Consider the following 23,330-nt stretch of genomic DNA (forward strand, 5'->3'; position numbering starts at 1 on the left):
TCAAAACCACTGCTGGCCTCTTAAAGTAAATAACAGCATACATTTATATGTTTGATGCTGTCTTTCCTCCTCTGCGAGAAGAATGAAAAGGCTTTCGACTTTAAATGCGCTTCTTAGGTGATTAAACATTTCAATGGAGGAGGCATTATCTGGGGGACCGGGTGCCATTTGAAGAGGATGTAGCACTTATTCAAAGACCTCTTCAAATAAGTACCTTTGTTCTCAGGCAAATTCTTTGGATGCCCATTCAAATCTTTAGCGTGCAGAAGCCGCCAGAGCAGGTTGGGAATGTGCTGTGGTTCCGATGATGATTACGTCTGAGGATTCGTGACTTTTTCACATCTCAGTGGCACTTTATTTCACGGTAGAGAAATGGCCTGGTATTTACCTTGCATGTCACTACTTCACAGGAGAGGCATTTGAACTTAGAATTGTTTTATTTGACCAACAACAAAAAAAATGCATATAAAATATATTTTGATTAGTTTAACACTTTTTTGGTTACTACATAATTCCATATGTGTTATTTAATTGTTTTGATGTCTTCACTATTATTCTACAATGTATAAAACCCTAGAATGAGTAGGTGTGTCCAAACTTTTGACTGGTACTGTATATGTCTAGACAATAGCTAGATGTGACTGTGGGTGATTTTAGCATTTCTTTCACATGACCCATCAATTTAGACAAGTGTGTCTGGTAAAGGTGTGTCGCCATGGCCATACTCGTATTCGTAATCGTATCCGTAAATTGACAGTTGACAGTCGATTGGATGACACTCTTGATCGGAAAAACGCAAGTGTTTTAGTAGCCTAAGTAGGGGTTGGCAAAATACCTCCCTGCATGTTCTCGCTGAACAAAACTGCAGATTAGAAGCAGAGCGCGGAGGGGTGTGTGTGTGTCTGTCTGTGTCCTCAATATTGCAGCGGGTAGTCAAGTTTGCAGTCACTCAGTCAGAATGCGCATTAGTTTCATATTTCTTCCCTACCCTTGCCTCACTTGTTAAATATTATGCATATTGATAGCAAACGTCCTCGCCTTGTGATTTATCATAGTAGCAGGCAGCAGAAATCTAAATGAACAGAACGAAAACATGCGAGGAAAGAGGAAAAGTGATCGGATGAAATTATGAAGCGAGTGGCCAGAGAAATATGGTTTCACTCTATCCAATCAGAGCAAAAGGATCAACGTACCCTTTTCTTTACGGACAGGCAAACTAGCCAGTTGAGTTATTTAGACCATGCACGTGACTGACTCAAACACAGTACAGTATGGTTTAGAAACTCTGACTGACACATGAGAAACATGCTTGCTGACACCTGAAAAAAAATCTTTCCTCTTATCACAGATATTTAAAAAAAAAAAAAATACTCTGAACATAATCGTATCCAGAAAATTGCCCATATCCATAACGATACTCGTTTTGTCCGACCACTAGGCTTTAAGTGTTTGTTTAGCATTATCTAAGAATTATTAAATATTTATAAAATATTTTTATCTAGACACTTTCTATTTTCGATATTGCCACTTTTCAAACACAAGTAACCATTTCACAGTGCTGTTTACAACTGTATCCTGTGCATGTGACAAATACAATTTTATTTTATTTGATGTAGTGTGTGATTGCAAGGGACGGTAATGTGAAGAACATCATGACCTGCAGATTAGGATATCAAATCAAATCAAAGTTTATTTGTCACGTGCACCAAATACAACAGGTGTAGTAGACCTTACAGTGAAATGCTTACTTACAGGCTCTAACCAATGGTATATGTGTGTGTGTGTGTGTGTGTGTGTGTGTGTGTGTGTGTGTGTGTGTGTGTGTGTGTGTGTGTGTGTGTGTGTGTGTGTGTGTGTGTGTGTGTGTGTGTGTGTGTAGGTAGGTAGGTAAGTAAAGAGTAGCAAGGCTACAGACACCTGTTAGGCAGGCTTATTGAGGTAGTATGTACATGTAAGTATCGTTAAAGTGACAATGTATGTATGATGAACAGAAAGTAGCAGAAGCGTAAAAAGAGGGGTTGGCGGGTGGTGGGTGGGACACAATGCAGATAGCCCGGTTAGCCAATGTGTGGGAGCACTGGTTGGTAGGGCCAATTTAAGTAGTATGCACATGAATGTATAGTTAAAGTGATGATGCATATAAGATAAACAGAGAGTAAAAGAGGGTTTGGGGGGACACACAATGCAAATAGTCCGGGTAACCATTTGGCTTGGGAGTAAAAACTGTTGAGAAGCCTTTTGGTCCTAGACTTGGCACTCCGGTACCGCTTGCCATGCGGTAGTAGAGAGAACAGTCTATGACTGGGGTGGCTGGAGTCTTTGACAATTTTTAGGGCCACCCTCTGACACCGCCTGATATAGAGGTCCTGGATGGCAGGCAGCTTTGCCCCAGTAATGTACAGCCCCGTTGATGAGAATGGGGATGTGCTCGGTGCTCCTTTTCCTGTATTCCACAATCATCTCCTTAGTCTTGGTTACGTTGAGGGATAGGTTGTTATTCTGGCACCACCCGGCCAGGTCTCTGACCTCCTCCCTATAGGCTGTCTCGTCTTTGTCGGTGATCAGGCCTACCACTGTTGTGTCGTCAGCAAACTTAATGATGGTGTTGGAGTCATGCCTGGCCATGCAGTCGTGGGTGAACTGGGAGTACAGGAGGGGACTGAGCACGCAACCCTGGGGAGCTCCAGTGTTGAGGATCAGTGTGGCAGATGTGTTGCACCTACCCTCACCCCCTGGGGGCGGCCTGTCAGGAAGTCCAGGATCCAGTTGCAGAGGGAGGTGTTTAGTCCCAGGTTCCTTAGCTTGGTGATGAGCTTTGAGGGTAGTATGGTGTCGAAAGCTGAGCTGTAGTCAATGAACAGCATTCTCACATAGGTGTTCCTTTTGTCCAGGTGGGACAGGGCAGTGTGGAGTGCAATAGAGATTGCATCATCTGTGGATCTGTTTGGGCGGTATGCAAATTGGAGTGGGTCTAGGGTTTCTGGGATAATGGTGTTGATGTGAGCCATTACCAGCCTTTCAAAGCACTTCATGGCTACGGACATGAGTGCTACGGGTCTGTAGTCATTTGGGCAGGTTGCCTTTGTGTTCTTGGGCACAGGGACTATGGTGGTCTGCTTGAAGCATGTTGGTATTACAGACTCAATCAGGGACATGTTGAAAATGTAAGTGAAGACACCTGCCAGTTGGTCAGCACATGCCCGGAGCACACATCCTGGTAATCCGTCTGGCCCCGCAGCCTTGTGTATGTTGACCTGTTTAAAGGTCTTACTCACGTCGGCTATGGAGAGCGTGATCACACAGTCGTCTGGAACAGCTGATGCTGTCATGCATGCCTCAGTGTTGCTTGCCTCGAAGCGAGCATAGAAGTTATTTAGCTCGTCTGGTAGGCTTGTGTCTCTGGGCAGCTCGCGGCTGTGCTTCCCTTTGTAGTCTGTAATAGTTTGCAAGCCCTGCCACATCCGACGAGCGTCGGAGCCGGTGTAGTATGATTCAATCTTCTTAGCCCTGTATTGACACCTAGCCTGTTTGATGGTTCGTCGCAGGGCATAGCGGGATTTCTTGTAAGCTTCCGGGTTAGAGTCCCGCACCTTGAAAGCGGTAGCTCTACCCTTTAGCTCAGTGCGAATATTGCCTGTAATCCATGGCTTCTGGTTGGGGTATGAACGTACAGTCACTGTGGGGACAACGTCCTCAATGCACTTATTGATAAAGCCAGTGACTGATGTGGTGTATTCCTCAATGTCATCGGAAGAATCCTGGAACATGTTCCAGTCTGTGATAGCAAAACAGTCCTGTAGTTTAGCATCTGCTTCATCTGACCATATTTTTATAGACCGAGTCACTGGTGCTTCCTGCTTTTGCTTGTAAGCAGGAATCAGGAGGATAGAGTTGTGGTCGGATTTACCAAATGGAGGACGAGGGAGAGCTTTGTACGCGTCTCTGTGTGGAGTACAGGTGATCTAGAATTGTTTTCCCCCTGGTTGCACATTTAACATGTTGATAGAAATTTGGTAGAACTGATTTAAGTTTCCCTGCATTAAAGTCTGGTAATCAAATGGTAATTACACTATAAATGATCTAACACAATGCACTAATGTGTTACGAAATATACTGGAAATATTTAATACAAAATACCACAAATTCACAAGGCTGAGACTAATTCAAATGATTTGTAAATGTTCTTTCTAATAGTACCATAACCATTGTTTCAAATAATGCAATTTCAAAGTATATAAAATAAATGAAAGGGGGTGCAAATGATGGTGGTAGTAGGTATGGAATTTCAAATCAATGCACATAAAGCAACTCCTTACACCTTTGTGTATTCTTACACCCTTGTGTTTTTTTTTCCAAATACATAACATGAGCTATATTTAAGTATATTTCAGTATTCTTTCATATATTCTGCAAATACTGACTTTCATCTCTATGATTAAAACATGTCCACACATCCATTGCCTTAATGTCTTCAGCTCAAATTACACCATTAACATTTCAATATTCCTCCTCAGTTCAGGCCAAAGACTGCTCTCATGGCAACTTCCATAAATGTATAATTAAGCTTGTGTTCTATATGCAATATGAAATGAGTGTGTGGGTTTTGGGAATAACAGTATTATGCACTAAGGTGATACGCATAAAAAGAAGAGGGTAAAAACTTGTTCAAATACAGTTTGTCTCTGAACAAATACACTGTAGACTGTTGCATTGTGCATTCATCGTCTCTAACTTTTAAATGTTTGAGATATGAGGTATAATCATAACAGATTTTTAACCTCAGGACTATGATTGTAACCTTTATCTAACTAGGCAAGTCAGTTAAGAACAAATTCTTATTTACAATGACGGCCTACCAGGAAACAGTGGGTTAACTGCTTTGTTCAGGAGCAGAACAACAGATTTTTACATTGTCAGCTCGGAGATTCGATCCAGCAACCTTTCGGTTACTGGCCCAATGGTCTAACCACTTGGCTATCTGCCGCCCCATTGCCCAACAAGCGAATAAAAACCAAAACAATAATAGTAATAATTCATCTCAAAATGACCAACAACGTAAAAATTTATGCTAAATGGCATATATTATTATATCTCACTACAGACATAAAGAGTAGGAAGAGTGAGGGAAGAAAGTTTTTGTCAGGCAGAGCCAGGCCTAAACTACTGTCAGTGCTGGAGGCAAGGGTGGGATCCCCTGACACCATTCACCCCCTTTAGAGTGGCAGCCCCCATAGCCCCTGAGTCTCAGCGCATGTCATTCCATCTTCCACCAAAAGAATACAGACAACGCATTTTAAAATAGAACTCTGAATAATTTACATATGCCAAGAGTTTGGGACCTGCAAATGAAATACAATTATTATTTAATAGCATATAACTGTTGCAGAGGCCTCATGATAAATTTAAGGGGAGTGCATTATTAAGTCCTCACCTTCACAGTTTGTCCGGCTTCAGGGCCATCCTGGTGGGAACAGAACGAGATCATTAGGAACGGTAGAGAACTCAGAAATGCCTACGTTAATAATTCAACAGGATTTTAATTTCAGATGAATCATGGCGGCACCTCCCCATTGCCACGTGAATCTCAAAGTTTTTAATTTGTTTCTTTTGTCTTCTTTCTGTCCTCCGGCGTTGAGCTGTATTCTCACTTTAGTGTCTCTCCTCTGTCATATGACAGCTGTTTTTGGAAATGTTTTTTTTTTGACAAGTTGACTGGTTTAATAGAGTTAATTTAAAGCACAATATAGACTGCATACCTCGAAGGCATTTTCTAATATAGGGATCAGGAATTGAGGACACAAATATCTAAAGCATTAAGAGACCTCAAAGGAACATCTGTATGACAAAAATGTATTTGGTGACAAAGTGTGCATTATGATGTAATATTTATGCAAGTCTATGAAGTAATGAATTTTCACATCTCCTTTCTCAGGTTTGTGTTGTGTGATTTTGTTTGTCGTGTGGCGCTCTATGCAGAGAACAGCAACCCTCCTGCAGAGAGTGTTGCTTGATACAGTGCCTCAGTTTTATGACTCTAACCTCAGAGCTGTCACAACTAATCTCACATCATCACTTCTCTATACCCCTCAAGTCAAAGAAAATGATATCCCCATAAACATTATTCCCTGCTTTTTTCAAACACATGAAATAATTTTTTTGTGTCGGGCAGCCAAGCAAGCTTGGTGACATTTGAACATTAGCATATACTGCATATATCAAAAGTTATGCAGAATGACAAAGCCTGTGAAGTGATAGGCTGCCTGGCTGTCAAATCCTGCCTGGAAGTCCAATGAGAACCTGTTATTGTATTGTTCCAGCAGGTGGGGATATTCTGTTGGCTCTCGGTGCAACTTTCCTCAGTTATGCCTCTTATTCCAATGCAGATCTACAGGCTGAACGAGTGGGAGATTGATGTAGTCCTCTCTAAGCCTCTGTGGTTGTGTTGTTTTACTTTCTTTCACTAACACACTCACTGACTCAGATGGTGACTCACACAATTGTTCACTTGGTCATTCACACATTACTCCTTCTCTCTCTCGCTCTCTCTAACCCACACCATATTATATAGATAGATACATGGCCCACAATAATTAATTATTAAAAATAATTTTGAGCTTGAATAGTAATGAACACTTTCTTCTGTCTGATATGGACCAGAAATGAGCAATGGAAGATACATAAACAAAGGGATGTAGATTTGGAATTGGTATTCATCCCTATGTTGTAATGCTGGATACCGACGGTAGTGTGTACAGTATTACCTGTATGGCGATGGTGAGGGAGGAAGCCTGGAAGTGTTTCTCCACCAGGTCAGCCACTCTCTGGGTAGTGGTGAAGAGGTCAGCCACCTCATCAGGATGCAAGTCTCGGAAACGCTCAACGGGCCGCAGAGGACACACCAACACATCTGAGAGACAGGCTGGTTAAGGAAACCACAGACAGCAAGAGAGGTAAGGGAACAAAGTCAGAGAGATACATTATCAACAACAGAGTGCATAGATACAGTAGCAAGGACAAGCAAGGATATTTAAAATGGGGAAAGAGAGGCAGAATCCTAAATTGAGACACAAGTGTGTTATTTGAAATATTACATCGTGTTGTTGTTGGCATTGCCTTCTTAAGCTGAGTCAAATAAACTCAATTCAGATGGTTTATATGGGACTTTTGTACAATTTGTTCACCGAGGTAACTTTATATGTTTTTTTCAGTATAGCTAGTCTCCAAATGTTAATGTGAAATAAAACAGAGCTTTACAGAGGTGTGATACTGTCCGTATCTCTGCTTTGTTCCTCTAAAAGGCAGGCAGCATAAAAACGTGTTTTTGTAATTATAAAGCTCTATTTCATCATGTTCTACATTTAAGACCTATACTATTTAAGATCTATACTATGAATACCAAAAATGAAACAACACTTATCATGAGGACACTTATCATCTAGATAGCAATAAAACTATTTTTATTATTTTCAACACCAAAATTATAAACTATCATTGTGTTAGTCATGTCCTTATGGAAATAACATTGTTCTCATATAGTGAAAAAACACCATAGTTTTGACCAAATATTTTGTTTCATCTAGCCATACAAAGTATACATTGAGACTTGGTTGTGAAAGGTGTTGAAAAACATTTGAGAGCTATATGAAATATAAACAACCAATATTTATACAAACAAACACAACAAAAAGCTGGCAGAACAATGACATTCTAGACTATTCTGTGCTTCCAACTTTGTGGCAACAGTTTGGGGAAGGTCCTTTTCTGTTACTGCCCCCGTGCACAAAGCGAGGTCCATACAGCAATGTTTTGTCGAGATCGGTGTGGAAGAACTTGACTGGCCTGCACAGAGCCCTGACCTCAACCCCATCGAACCCCATTGGGACGAATTGGAACGCCGACTGCGAGCCAGGCCTAATTGCCCAACATCGGTGCCTGACCTCACTAATGCTCTTGTGGAATGGAAGCAAGTCTCCGCAGCAATGTTCCAACATCTAGTGGAAATCCTTCCCAGAAGAGTGGAGGCTGTTATAGCAGCAAAGGGGGGACCAACTCCATATTAATGCCCATGATTTTGGAATGAGATGTTTGACGAGCAGGAGTCCGCATACTTTTGGTCATGTAGTGTATGTACAAGCCATTTACAAACCCATTATAAAGTCCCTATTAAATAGCATAGGCAAGGGGATTGAAAGCAGACTCATTTATTATCAGTATTCTGGCTTTGAAGTAACTAAAATAGAGAAAACTGCCATGTTCATACCTCTTACAACTTAAGTGCATGGGGATGTTTTGTCAGGGACCAAAAATTATCAATTTCAGCTGAGTTATAAAGGTCATGAAACATATTTCACAGAAATTCTCACAATCCACACATCTCAGTGCAATTGCACACTGGAAAGTAATCAAGCTTTGTTACTAAAGCGAGACGTGTTGATGACAGGTGGAAGGACTTTGAGAGAAAATGTCCAAAGGCTGAAGGACATTTTTCCTTCAGACTCGGGTCATTGGATCAATAACAGTGTTCTGACAACACTATCCGGGAAACAGTTCTCTGAGAAACAGGAGCCAACAATTAAGGAGAGATCGAGGGAAAATAAGAACAGGAAAGAAAAGAAATGCACCAAGAAAAAAAATGCACCTTAGATTGATATTTTCACAAAATCAAAAATGGGAAACTTGAGATAGGATAGTGTGTAACAGACTGACATGACTGAGAACAAAACCTGGAACATAGAATTCATGATGTATGTTCATTTCTTGCTTGGAAATAACTTTCAAATAAGCAATCAAAATATAACATTCTGGATCAAATTTTGTTATTGCTCCTATGTCTCGCCTTTTGATTCAAAAATCACTTTACAGCCAGACATGTCTTGATTACAGGCATCAAGTAATCAAAAATGATTTCCATATTCTATTGCATCGTGGCAGATATAATTTGTGGAGACAGACAGCAGAGTTGAATCTTAATGAAAGTCAAGCATAGCAATCAACTATACCAAATATACTTTAATATGAAGAACTGGACCATTATGAAAGATCAAGAGTTGTCACATTGACTTCATGTGCAGGCCAGATTTATGAGAAAAATAACATCTAAAGTGTTGAATTACTGATGTGAAAAATATTCAAAAACTTGTCCACAGGCAATAGAAATGAAAGAGACATCCTAGTCCAAAACCAAACATAAAACAGCATCCTGCAGCGTTTGGAGAGGATGATTACATCCTTGTGTTTCATGGCATAATGGCTGTGTCTGGGCGCCATTCATCTTACGAGTCAGAAACAGCGGCACTAATGATCAGTTTGCTACCCTTTTCATGTGCAGCACACTGGAATGAAATCAGATATCATAATACGGTCTATGACATCTGCTAAACACGTGTATGTGACAACTACAATTTGATTTGATTTGATTTTGACATCCACACCTCATTCAATAATCATTCAATAATGTAATGGTTACTTACAAGCCCTTAGCCAACAAAGCAGTTTTACGAAAAAATATGTGTTAAGTAAAAAATAGATAAATAAAAAAGAAGAAATAAAAGTAACAAATAATTAAAGAGCAGCAGTAAAATAATAAAGTGGAGGTTATATACAGGTGTACCGGTACAGAGTCAATGTGGAGGCTATATACAGGGGTACCGGTACAGAGTCAATGTGGAGGCTATATACAGGGGTACCGGTACAGAGTGAATGTGGAGGCTATATACAGGTGTACCGGTACAGAGTCATGTCATGTGGAGGCTATATACAGGGGTACCGGTACAGAGTGAATGTGGAGGCTATATACAGGGGTACCGGTACAGAGTGAATGTGGAGGCCATATACAGGTGTACTGGTACAGAGTGAATGTGGAGGCTATATACAGGTGTACCGGTACAGAGTGAATGTGGAGGCTATATACAGGGGTACCGGTACAGAGTCAATGTGGAGGCTATATACAAGGGTACCGGTACAGAGTGAATGTGGAGGCCATATACAGGTGTACCGGTACAGAATCAATGTGGAGGTTATATACAGGTGTACCGGTACAGAGTGAATGTGGAGGCTATATACAGGTGTACCGGTACAGAGTCATGTCATGTGGAGGCTATATACAGGTGTACCAGTACAGAGTCAATGTGGAGGCTATATACAGGTGTACCGGTACAGAGTCATGTCATGTGGAGGCTATATACAGGTGTACCGGTACAGAGTGAATGTGGAGGCTATATACAGGGGTACCGGTACAGAGTCATGTCATGTGGAGGCTATATACAGGTGTACCGGTACAGAGTCAATGTGGAGGCTATATACAGGTGTACCGGTACAGAGTCAATGTGGAGGCTATATACAGGGGTACCGGTACAGAGTGAATGTGGAGGCTATATACAGGTGTACCGGTACAGAGTGAATGTGGAGGCTATATACAAGTGTACCGGTACAGAGTCATGTCATGTGGAGGCTATATACAGGGGTACCGGTACAGAGTGAATGTGGAGGCTATATACAGGGGTACTGGTACAGAGTGAATGTGGAGGCCATATACAGGTGTACCGGTACAGAGTGAATGTGGAGGCTATATACAGGGGTACCGGTACAGAGTGAATGTGGAGGTTATATACAGGGGTACCAGTACAGAGTGAATGTGGAGGTTATATACAGGTGTACCGGTACAGAGTGAATGTGGAGGTTATATACAGGTGTACCGGTACAGAGTGAATGTGGAGGCTATATACAGGGGTACCGGTACAGAGTGAATGTGGAGGCTATATACAGTGGTACCGGTACAGAGTGAATGTGGAGGCTATATACAGGGGTACCGGTACAGAGTGAATATGGAGGCTATATACAGGTGTACCGGTACAGAGTGAATGTGGAGGCTACAGTGCCTTGCGAAAGTATTCGGCCCCCTTGAACTTTGCGACCTTTTGCCACATTTCAGGCTTCAAACATAAAGATATAAAACTGTATTTTTTTGTGAAGAATCAACAACAAGTGGGACACAATCATGAAGTGGAACGACATTTATTGGATATTTCAAACTTTTTTAACAAATCAAAAACTGAAAATTTGGGCGTGCAAAATTATTCAGCCCCCTTAAGTTAATACTTTGTAGCGCCACCTTTTGCTGCGATTACAGCTGTAAGTCACTTGGGGTATGTCTCTATCAGTTTTGCACATCGAGAGACTGACATTTTTTCCCATTCCTCCTTGCAAAACAGCTCGAGCTCAGTGAGGTTGGATGGAAAGCATTTGTGAACAGCAGTTTTCAGTTCTTTCCACAGATTCTCGATTGGATTCAGGTCTGAACTTTGACTTGGCCATTCTAACACCTGGATATGTTTATTTTTGAACCATTCCATTGTAGATTTTGCTTTATGTTTTGGATCATTGTCTTGTTGGAAGACAAATCTCCGTCCCAGTCTCAGGTCTTTTGCAGACTCCATCAGGTTTTCTTACAGAATGGTCCTGTATTTGGCTCCATCCATCTTCCCATCAATTTTAACCATCTTCCCTGTCCCTGCTGAAGAAAAGCAGGCCCAAACCATGATGCTGCCACCACCATGTTTGACAGTGGGGATGGTGTGTTCAGCTGTGTTGCTTTTACGCCAAACATAACGTTTTGCATTGTTGCCAAAAAGTTCAATTTTGGTTTCATCTGACCAGAGCACCTTCTTCCACATGTTTGGTGTGTCTCCCAGGTGGCTTGTGGCAAACTTTAAACTACACTTTTTATGGATATCTTTAAGAAATGGCTTTCTTCTTACCACTCTTCCATAAAGGCCAGATTTGTGCAATATACGACTGATTGTTGTCCTATGGACAGAGTCTCCCACCTCAGCTGTAGATCTCTGCAGTTCATCCAGAGTGATCATGGGCCTCTTGGCTGCATCTCTGATCAGTCTTCTCCTTGTATGAGCTGAAAGTTTAGAGGGACGGCCAGGTCTTGGTAGATTTGCAGTGGTCTGATACTCCTTCCATTTCAATATTATCGCTTGCACAGTGCTCCTTGGGATGTTTAAAGCTTGGGAAATCTTTTTGTATCCAAATCCGGCTTTAAACTTCTTCACAACAGTATCTCGGACCTGCCTGGTGTGTTCCTTGTTCTTCATGATGCTCTCTGCGCTTTTAACGGACCTCTGAGACTATCACAGTGCAGGTGCATTTATACGGAGACTTGATTACACACAGGTGGATTGTATTTATCATCATTAGTCATTTAGGTCAACATTGGATCATTCAGAGATCCTCACTGAACTTCTGGAGAGAGTTTGCTGCACTGAAAGTAAAGGGGCTGAATAATTTTGCACGCCCAATTTTTCAGTTTTTGATTTGTTAAAAAAGTTTGAAATATCCAATAAATGTCGTTCCACTTCATGATTGTGTCCCACTTGTTGTTGATTCTTCACAAAAAAATACAGTTTTATATCTTTATGTTTGAAGCCTGAAATGTGGCAAAAGGTCGCAAAGTTCAAGGGGGGCGAATACTTTCGCAAGGCACTGTATATACAGGGGTACCGGTACAGAGTGAATGTAGAGGCTATATACAGGGGTACCGGTACAGAGTCATGTCATGTGGAGGCTATATACAGGGTTACCAGTACAGAGTGAATGTGGTGGCTATATACAGGTGTACCGGTACAGAGTCATGTCATGTGGAGGCTATATACAGGGGTACCGGTACAGAGTGAATGTGGAGGCTATGTACAGAGTGAATGTGGAGGCCATATACAGGTGTACCGGTACAGAGTGAATGTGGAGGCTATATACAGGGGTACCGGTACAGAGTGAATGTGGAGGCTATATACAGTGGTACCGGTACAGAGTGAATGTGGAGGCTATATACAGGGGTACCGGTACAGAGTGAATATGGAGGCTATATACAGGGGTACCGGTACAGAGTGAATGTGGAGGCTATGTACAGGGGTACCGGTACAGAGTGAATGTGGAGGCTATATACAGTGGTACCGGTACAGAGTGAATGTGGAGGCTATATACAGGGGTACCGGTACAGAGTGAATATGGAGGCTATATACAGGGGTACCGGTACAGAGTGAATGTGGAGGCTATATACAGTGGTACCGGTACAGAGTGAATGTGGAGGCTATATACAGGGGTACCGGTACAGAGTGAATATGGAGGCTATATACAGGGGTACCGGTACAGAGTGAATGTGGAGGCTATATACAGGTGTACCGGTACAGAGTGAATGTGGAGGCTATATACAGGGGTACAGGTACAGAGTGAATATGGAGGCTAGAAACCGTGGATTGATGGCAGCATTCGTGTGAAACTGAAAGCGCGAACCACTGCTTTTAATCAGGGCAAGGTGTCTGGTAACATGACCGAATACAAACAGTGCAGCTATTCCCTCCGCAAGGCTATCAAACAAGCTAAGCGCCAGTACAGAGACAAAGTAGAATCTCAATTCAACGGCTCAGACACAAGAGGCATGTGGCAGGGTCTACAGTCAATCACGGACTACAGGAAGAAATCCAGCCCAGTCACGGACCAGGATGTCTTGCTCCCAGGCAGACTAAATAACTTTTTTGCCCGCTTTGAGGACAATACAGTGCCACTGACACGGCCTGCAACGAAAACATGCGGTCTCTCCTTCACTGCAGCCGAGGTGAGTAAGACATTTAAACGTGTTAACCCTCGCAAGGCTGCAGGCCCAGACGGCATCCCCAGCCGCGCCCTCAGAGCATGCGCAGACCAGCTGGCCGGTGTGTTTACGGACATATTCAATCAATCCCTATACCAGTCTGCTGTTCCCACATGCTTCAAGAGGGCCACCATTGTTCCTGTTCCCAAGAAAGCTAAGGTAACTGAGCTAAACGACTACCGCCCCGTAGCACTCACATCCGTCATCATGAAGTGCTTTGAGAGACTAGTCAAGGACCATATCACCTCCACCCTACCTGACACCCTAGACCCACTCCAATTTGGTTACCGCCCAAATAGGTCCACAGACGATGCAATCTCAACCACACTGCACACTGCCCTAACCCATCTGGACAAGAGGAATACCTATGTGAGAATGCTGTTCATCGACTACAGCTCGGCATTCAACACCATAGTACCCTCCAAGCTCGTCATCAAGCTCGAGACCCTGGGTCTCGACCCCGCCCTGTGCAACTGGGTACTGGACTTCCTGACGGGCCGCCCCCAGGTGGTGAGGGTAGGCAACAACATCTCCTCCCCGCTGATCCTCAACACTGGGGCCCCACAAGGGTGCGTTCTGAGCCCTCTCCTGTACTCCCTGTTCACCCACGACTGCGTGGCCACGCACGCCTCCAACTCAATCATCAAGTTTGCGGACGACACAACAGTGGTAGGCTTGATTACCAACAACGATGAGACGGCCTACAGGGAGGAGGTGAGGGCCCTCGGAGTGTGGTGTCAGGAAAATAACCTCACACTCAACGTCAACAAAACTAAGGAGATGATTGTGGACTTCAGGAAACAGCAGAGGGAACACCCCCCTATCCACATCGATGGAACAGTAGTGGAGAGGGTAGCAAGTTTTAAGTTCCTCGGCATACACATCACAGACAAACTGAATTGGTCCACTCACACAGACAGCATCGTGAAGAAGGCGCAGCAGCGCCTCTTCAACCTCAGGAGGCTGAAGAAATTCGGCTTGTCACCAAAAGCACTCACAAACTTCTACAGATGCACAATCGAGAGCATCCTGGCGGGCTGTATCACCGCCTGGTATGGTAACTGCACCGCCCTCAACCGTAAGGCTCTCCAGAGGGTAGTGAGGTCTGCACAACGCATCACCGGGGGCAAACTACCTGCCCTCCAGGACACCTACACCACCCGATGTCACAGGAAGGCCATAAAGATCATCAAGGACATCAACCACCCGAGCCACTGCCTGTTCACCCCGCTATCATCCAGAAGGCGAGGTCAGTACAGGTGCATCAAAGCTGGGACCGAGAGACTGAAAAACAGCTTCTATCTCAAGGCCATCAGACTGTTAAACAGCCACCACTAACACTGACACTGACTCAACTCCAGCCACTTTAATAATGGGAATTGATGGGAAATGACGTAAATATATCACTAGCCACTTTAAACAATGCTACCTTATATAAATGTTACTTACCCTACATTATTCATCTCATATGCATACGTATATACTGTACTCTATATCATCGACGGTATCCTTATGTAATACATGTATCACTAGCCACTTTATACTATACTATGCCACTTTGTTTACATACTCATCTCATTTGTACATACTGTACTCGATACCATCTACTGTATCTTGCCTATGCTGCTCTGTACCATCACTCATTCATATATCCTTATGTACATATTCTTTATCCCCTTACACTGTGTACAAGACAGTAGTTTTGGAATTGTTAGTTAGATTACTTGTTATTACTGCATTGTCGGAACTAGAAGCACAAGCATTTCGCTACACTCGCACTAACATCTGCTAACCATGTGTATGTGACAAATAAAATTTGATTTGATTTGATTTGATTTGGCTATATACAGGTGTACCGGTACAGAGTGAATGTGGAGGCTATATACAGGGGTACCGGTACAGAGTCATGTCATGTGGAGGCTATTTACAGGGTTACCGGTACAGAGTGAATGTGGAGGCTATATACAGGGGTACCGGTACAGAGTCAATGTGGAGGCTATATACAGGGGTACCGGTACAGAGTGAATGTGGAGGCAATATACAGGGGTACCGGTACAGAGTGAATGTGGAGGTTATATACAGGGGTACCGGTACAGAGTGAATATGGAGGTTATATACAGGGGTACCGGTACAGAGTGAATGTGGAGGCTATATACAGTGGTACCGGTACAGAGTGAATGTGGAGGCTATATACAGGGGTACCGGTACAGAGTCATGTCATGTGGAGGCTATATACAGGTGTACCTGTACAGAGTCAATGTGGAGGCTATATACAGGTGTACCAGTACAGAGTCATGTCATGTGGAGGCTATATACAGGTGTACCGGTACAGAGTCAATGTGGAGGCTATATACAGGGGTACCAGTACAGAGTGAATGTGGAGGCTATATACAGGGGTACCAGTACAGAGTGAATGTGGAGGCTATATACAGGGGTACCAGTACAGAGTCAATGTGGAGGCTATATACAGGGGTACCAGTACAGAGTGAATGTGGAGGCTATATACAGGGGTACCAGTACAGAGTCAATGTGGAGGCTATATACAGGGGTACCAGTACAGAGTCAATGTGGAGGCTATATACAGGGGTACCGGTACAGAGTGAATGTGGAGGCTATATACAGTGGTACCGGTACAGAGTGAATGTGGAGGCTATATACAGGGGTACCGGTACAGAGTCAATGTGGAGGCTATATACAGGGGTACCGGTACAGAGTCAATGTGGAGGCTATATACAGCGGTACCGGTACAGAGTGAATGTGGAGGCTATATACAGGGGTACCGGTACAGAGTCAATGTGGAGGCTATATACAGGGGTACCGGTACAGAGTCATGTCATGTGGAGGCTATATACAGGTGTACCGGTACAGAGTGAATGTGGAGGCTATATACAGGGGTACCGGTACAGAGTCATGTCATGTGGAGGCTATATACAGGTGTACCGGTACAGAGTCAATGTGGAGGCTATATACAGGGGTACCGGTACAGAGTCATGTCATGTGGAGGCTATATACAGCTGTACCGGTACAGAGTCAATGTGGAGGCTATATACAGGTGTACCGGTACAGAGTCAATGTGGAGGCTATATACAGGGGTACCGGTACAGAGTGAATGTGGAGGCCATATACAGGTGTACCGGTACAGAGTGAATGTGGAGGCTATATACAGGGGTACCGGTACAGAGTGAATGTGGAGGTTATATACAGGGGTACCGGTACAGAGTCATGTCATGTGGAGGCCATATACAGGGGTACCGGTACAGAGTGAATGTGGAGGTTATATACAGGTGTACCGGTACAGAGTGAATGTGGAGGTTATATACAGGTGTACCGGTACAGAGTGAATGTGGAGGCTATATACAGGGGTACCGGTACAGAGTGAATGTGGAGGCTATATACAGTGGTACCGGTACAGAGTGAATGTGGAGGCTATATACAGGGGTACCGGTACAGAGTGAATATGGAGGCTATATACAGGTGTACCGGTACAGAGGGAATGTGGAGGCTACAGTGCCTTGCGAAAGTATTCGGCCCCCTTGAACTTTGCGACCTTTTGCCACATTTCAGGCTTCAAACATAAAGATATAAAACTGTATTTTTTTGTGAAGAATCAACAACAAGTGGGACACAATCATGAAGTGGAACGACATTTATTGGATATTTCAAACTTTTTTAACAAATCAAAAACTGAAAATTTGGGCGTGCAAAATTATTCAGCCCCCTTAAGTTAATACTTTGTAGCGCCACCTTTTGCTGCGATTACAGCTGTAAGTCACTTGGGGTATGTCTCTATCAGTTTTGCACATCGAGAGACTGACATTTTTTCCCATTCCTCCTTGCAAAACAGCTCGAGCTCAGTGAGGTTGGATGGAAAGCATTTGTGAACAGCAGTTTTCAGTTCTTTCCACAGATTCTCGATTGGATTCAGGTCTGAACTTTGACTTGGCCATTCTAACACCTGGATATGTTTATTTTTGAACCATTCCATTGTAGATTTTGCTTTATGTTTTGGATCATTGTCTTGTTGGAAGACAAATCTCCGTCCCAGTCTCAGGTCTTTTGCAGACTCCATCAGGTTTTCTTCCAGAATGGTCCTGTATTTGGCTCCATCCATCTTCCCATCAATTTTAACCATCTTCCCTGTCCCTGCTGAAGAAAAGCAGGCCCAAACCATGATGCTGCCACCACCATGTTTGACAGTGGGGATGGTGTGTTCAGCTGTGTTGCTTTTACGCCAAACATAACGTTTTGCATTGTTGCCAAAAAGTTCAATTTTGGTTTCATCTGACCAGAGCACCTTCTTCCACATGTTTGGTGTGTCTCCCAGGTGGCTTGTGGCAAACTTTAAACGACACTTTTTATGGATATCTTTAAGAAATGGCTTTCTTCTTACCACTCTTCCATAAAGGCCAGATTTGTGCAATATACGACTGATTGTTGTCCTATGGACAGAGTCTCCCACCTCAGCTGTAGATCTCTGCAGTTCATCCAGAGTGATCATGGGCCTCTTGGCTGCATCTCTGATCAGTCTTCTCCTTGTATGAGCTGAAAGTTTAGAGGGACGGCCAGGTCTTGGTAGATTTGCAGTGGTCTGATACTCCTTCCATTTCAATATTATCGCTTGCACAGTGCTCCTTGGGATGCTTAAAGCTTGGGAAATCTTTTTGTATCCAAATCCGGCTTTAAACTTCTTCACAACAGTATCTCGGACCTGCCTGGTGTGTTCCTTGTTCTTCATGATGCTCTCTGCGCTTTTAACGGACCTCTGAGACTATCACAGTGCAGGTGCATTTATACGGAGACTTGATTACACACAGGTGGATTGTATTTATCATCATTAGTCATTTAGGTCAACATTGGATCATTCAGAGATCCTCACTGAACTTCTGGAGAGAGTTTGCTGCACTGAAAGTAAAGGGGCTGAATAATTTTGCACGCCCAATTTTTCAGTTTTTGATTTGTTAAAAAAGTTTGAAATATCCAATAAATGTCGTTCCACTTCATGATGGTGTCCCACTTGTTGTTGATTCTTCACAAAAAAATACAGTTTTATATCTTTATGTTTGAAGCCTGAAATGTGGCAAAAGGTCGCAAAGTTCAAGGAGGGCGAATACTTTCGCAAGGCACTGTATATACAGGGGTACCGGTACAGAGTGAATGTAGAGGCTATATACAGGGGTACCGGTACAGAGTCATGTCATGTGGAGGCTATATACAGGGTTACCGGTACAGAGTGAATGTGGTGGCTATATACAGGTGTACCGGTACAGAGTCATGTCATGTGGAGGCTATATACAGGGGTACCGGTACAGAGTGAATGTGGAGGCTATGTACAGAGTGAATGTGGAGGCCATATACAGGTGTACCGGTACAGAGTGAATGTGGAGGCTATATACAGGGGTACCGGTACAGAGTGAATGTGGAGGTGATATACAGGTGTACCGGTACAGAGTGAATGTGGAGGCTATATACAGGGGTACCGGTACAGAGTGAATGTGGAGGCTATATACAGTGGTACCGGTACAGAGTGAATGTGGAGGCTATATACAGGTGTACAGGTACAGAGTGAATATGGAGGCTATATACAGGTGTACCGGTACAGAGTGAATGTGGAGGCTATATACAGGGGTACAGGTACAGAGTGAATATGGAGGCTATATACAGGTGTACCGGTACAGAGTGAATGTGGAGGCTATATACAGGGGTACCGGTACAGAGTCATGTCATGTGGAGGCTATTTACAGGGTTACCGGTACAGAGTGAATGTGGAGGCTATATACAGGGTTACCGGTACAGAGTCAATGTGGAGGCTATATACAGGGGTACCGGTACAGAGTGAATGTGGAGGCAATATACAGGGGTACCGGTACAGAGTGAATGTGGAGGTTATATACAGGGGTACCGGTACAGAGTGAATATGGAGGTTATATACAGGGGTACCGGTACAGAGTGAATGTGGAGGCTATATACAGGTGTACCGGTACAGAGTCATGTCATGTGGAGGCTATATACAGGGGTACCGGTACAGAGTGAATATGGAGGCTATATACAGGGGTACCGGTACAGAGTGAATGTGGAGGCTATATACAGTGGTACCGGTACAGAGTGAATGTGGAGGCTATATACAGTGGTACCGGTACAGAGTGAATATGGAGGCTATATACAGGGGTACCGGTACAGAGTGAATGTGGAGGCTATATACAGGGGTACCGGTACAGAGTGAATGTGGAGGCTATATACAGGTGTACCTGTACAGAGTCAATGTGGAGGCTATATACAGCGGTACCAGTACAGAGTCAATGTGGAGGCTATATACAGGTGTACCGGTACAGAGTCATGTCATGTGGAGGCTATATACAGGGGTACCTGTACAGAGTCAATGTGGAGGCTATATACAGGGGTACTGGTACAGAGTGAATGTGGAGGCTATATACAGGGGTACTGGTACAGAGTCAATGTGGAGGCTATATACAGGGGTACCGGTACAGAGTCATGTCATGTGGAGGCCATATACAGGGGTACCGGTACAGAGTCAATGTGCGGGGGCACATTGTGTGTGGGCACATGTAGGTAGAGTTAAAGTGACTATGCATAGATAATAAACAGAGAATAGCAGCAGTGTGAAAGGGGAGGGGCGGCAATGCAAATAGTCTGGGTAGCCATTTCATTAGCTGTTCAGGAGTCTTATGGCTTGGGGGTAGAAGCTGTTTAGAAGCCTTTTGGACCTAGACTTGGCGCTCCGATACTCAGCCTACTGAGTCCACAGAACTACCCTACACCTTGACCTCTTTCTCCTCTCTCTTTTCAGATTAAATCCTGTGACTAGTGATGTCCAGGCGCACGACAACCTTCCCACTTGACCCCATCCCCTCCTCCCTTATCCAGACCATCTCTGGAAACCTTGTATAATCATCAGCACAGCAGGGACAGTTTTTGTGTTACTATAACATTTGCCGCAAATGTTCTGGGAACTTTTACAGAACCAATTTTGGTTCTCACGCAACTGAGACCGCTCTCCTCCGTGTCACTGAGGTTCTCCGCTCTGCCAAAGCTGACTCTCTCCTCTGTTCTCATCATCCTAGATATATCCACTGCCTTCAAAACTGTTATCTATCAGCTCCTCCTCTCCACCCTCTCAGGGCTAGGCTTCTCAGGCTCTGCATACTCCTGGATTGCATCCTACCTGACATGTCGCTCCTACCAGGTGGCATGGAGAAGATCTGTGTCTGCACCGCATGCTCGGTTCTAGGCTCTCTCCTCTTTTATCTTAAAACCAAGTCTCTCGGCTCTGTCATATCCTCACATGGGCTCTCCTATCATTGCTATAGGAATTACACTCAACTACTTTTCTCCTTGGCCGATTCAGACACCCAGATGGCGACACACATCTCTGAGTGCCTGGCAGACATCTCAGCTTGGATGTCGGCCCACCACCTCAAGCTCAACCTCAACAAGACGGAGCTGCTCTTCCACCCGGGGAAGGCCTGCCACGATGTCCCCCTCCCAGAGTGCAAAGAACCTTGGCATGACCTTGGACAACACCCTATCATTCTCTGAAAACATCAAAGCAGTGACTCGCATGTTCATGCTCTACAACACCTGTAGAGTACAATCTTTTCTCACACAGGAAGCGGAATAGGTACTAATCCTCTCCCGTCTAGACTACTGCAACTCTCTGTTGGCTGGGCTCCCCGCTTGTGCCTTCAAACCCTGCAACTTATTCAGAACGACACAGCATTCCTGGTGTTCAACCTTACCAAGTTCTCCCATATCACCCCGCTCCCCTGCACATTCCACTGGCTTCCAGTCGAAGCTCACATCATCTTCAAAACCCTGTTGATTGCCTACAAAGCAGCAAAAGGTACTGCCCCTCCCTACCTCCAGGGTATTGTCAAACCATACACCCCAACCTGAGCACTCTGTTCTGCCACCTCTATCTAGTCTTTTGACCCTCCCACCCTCACGGAAGGGCAGCTCCCACTTAGCCCAGTGAAATATATTCTCTGTCCTGGCACCCCAATGGTGGAACAATCTTCCCCCTAATGTCAGAACAGCTGAGTCCCTGACCATCTTCCGAAAACTTTAAAGAGTATCTTACATATATTTTAACGGTGAGCTAACCCACCACTCATTTTCACTGCATGCAGACTACACACACATCTTCGCTCTCTGCTAGCCCAACACATCTTTCCACTTTTCCATCTTCTAGTATGCATTGACTACCTGCTGTGGGTTGAATATAAACATAACCTAAGCATTATCTTCAGTCGAATCAGCACAATACCAGTGCATGTTTTTACTGCATGCCAACCCAACACACATTGTCCTTGTGTGCCAGGGGCTTCATTACCCTCTACAGCATCCCACAGGTGAGATGGAGTCCATATGGCTCTGCCTAAGCCAATCCAATCTCAATCTCTCAGCGGAGGCTGGCCAGGCGGGCACACTCATTCTCCAGGCTCCACAGATGGGGACCGGGGCCCGGGCGAGAAACCCCATTCTGATCCCATTATTATCTGTCATAACAGTTATTTGACTGCTTTCATCTGATTCACTCCTGAGGTCGCAGTGCATATAATAAGAACAAGGCATGTAGATTGGTTTTACATTGCAAATGCAATCATTTCTTTCGGGAAAACATCTGCCCCCAAACGTTATCATTTTCTACTGTGACATCGACTTTGTCTGGGTCTATGAGAATCAGCCCCTTCGACACCAGCCCCCACCCGACACTGTCACCCCCCTCCACATCCTGAAGCCCCCTCCCTTTTCAATATGCGGTGGGAAAATTGAGTAGCCGGATAAATAAATAACGGCACTACACAATTGGATCACAAATCCCATGATTAAGCCAAGAGAGATATGATCCAGTTGCATTTTACACAGTCTGAGAAATTAAAATGACATCAAGAGTAATGACATCTAACATAACAAATACAGATTTGTGCGCAGTGTGACCCTGCAAATGGTGTGGGGCTGGAGGTGAAGGCTTCAGTTGGGTGTGGGGGAGCACACACACACCTGCACATACACTGCAAACCCACACACAAACCTTCTGACATATACCTGGTCTGAGATGAACACAGCAGGCTTTGAATGAATCAAAGTGCCTCCACAGCTCAGAAATAGGGCTGCCAAAACAAGGGGATCCATCACCGCGGCAACAACTTGGTCTGTCTTCCTGATTACAGCTGTGCCTAAACAACCCCCATCACCCTTCACCCCTCCAAAGTGGCATGGATCTGCTGACAAAGGGATTCATTTCTGAAGAGGGCTCTTTTTTTTAACCAAATCAATCTACCCAAGGACTAGACTCTGTTCAGCAACACAGGAGAGACTAACAGAGCAATGAAAGGATATGAGTGTTTCTCTGAAGACTGAACAACACAGCTCTCTTTATTTCGGTTTCTTCTCTGCCGTGTCTGTGAGGCGGGAGGACACAAACTCATTGGGTTTAATTACCATGTGCAGTCGTTATTGAAAACATCTCCGTGCTTTGGAATTGGGTTTTATTGAAACCCAAATTCCTCTAATCAAAGCTTATGAGTAACTTTTCATCAAATATTTACGCAGCCTTTCAGCTGAGTTACAGCTGGGACACTGAAAATAAATCATTATTTCAACACTTAATAGAATAAACTTGAACTCAATCTCATAGCTGCGATATTGCCCTGACACT

The 23,330-nt window shown here is 44.0% G+C and overlaps 1 protein-coding gene across 3 annotated transcripts in view; it reads right to left on the reverse strand.

Moving 5' to 3' along the window:
- The window catches only part of fhit (fragile histidine triad diadenosine triphosphatase), a 313,492-nt gene that overhangs the window by 51,300 nt on the left and 238,862 nt on the right, over positions 1 to 23,330 (reverse strand). For all 3 annotated transcript variants that reach the window (XM_021569594.3, XM_021569595.3, XM_090205953.1), the window contains exons 5-6: positions 6,762 to 6,907; positions 5,432 to 5,461 (exon numbers count right to left, since the gene is read on the reverse strand). In XM_021569594.3, the coding sequence (XP_021425269.1) occupies positions 5,432 to 5,461; positions 6,762 to 6,907 (176 nt within the window). The remainder of the gene's footprint in view (positions 1 to 5,431; positions 5,462 to 6,761; positions 6,908 to 23,330) is intronic.

This window comes from Oncorhynchus mykiss, chromosome 17, assembly GCF_057628025.1.
Source record: "Oncorhynchus mykiss isolate SJ-2025 chromosome 17, ASM5762802v1, whole genome shotgun sequence".
Classification (NCBI taxonomy): domain Eukaryota; kingdom Metazoa; phylum Chordata; class Actinopteri; order Salmoniformes; family Salmonidae; genus Oncorhynchus; species Oncorhynchus mykiss.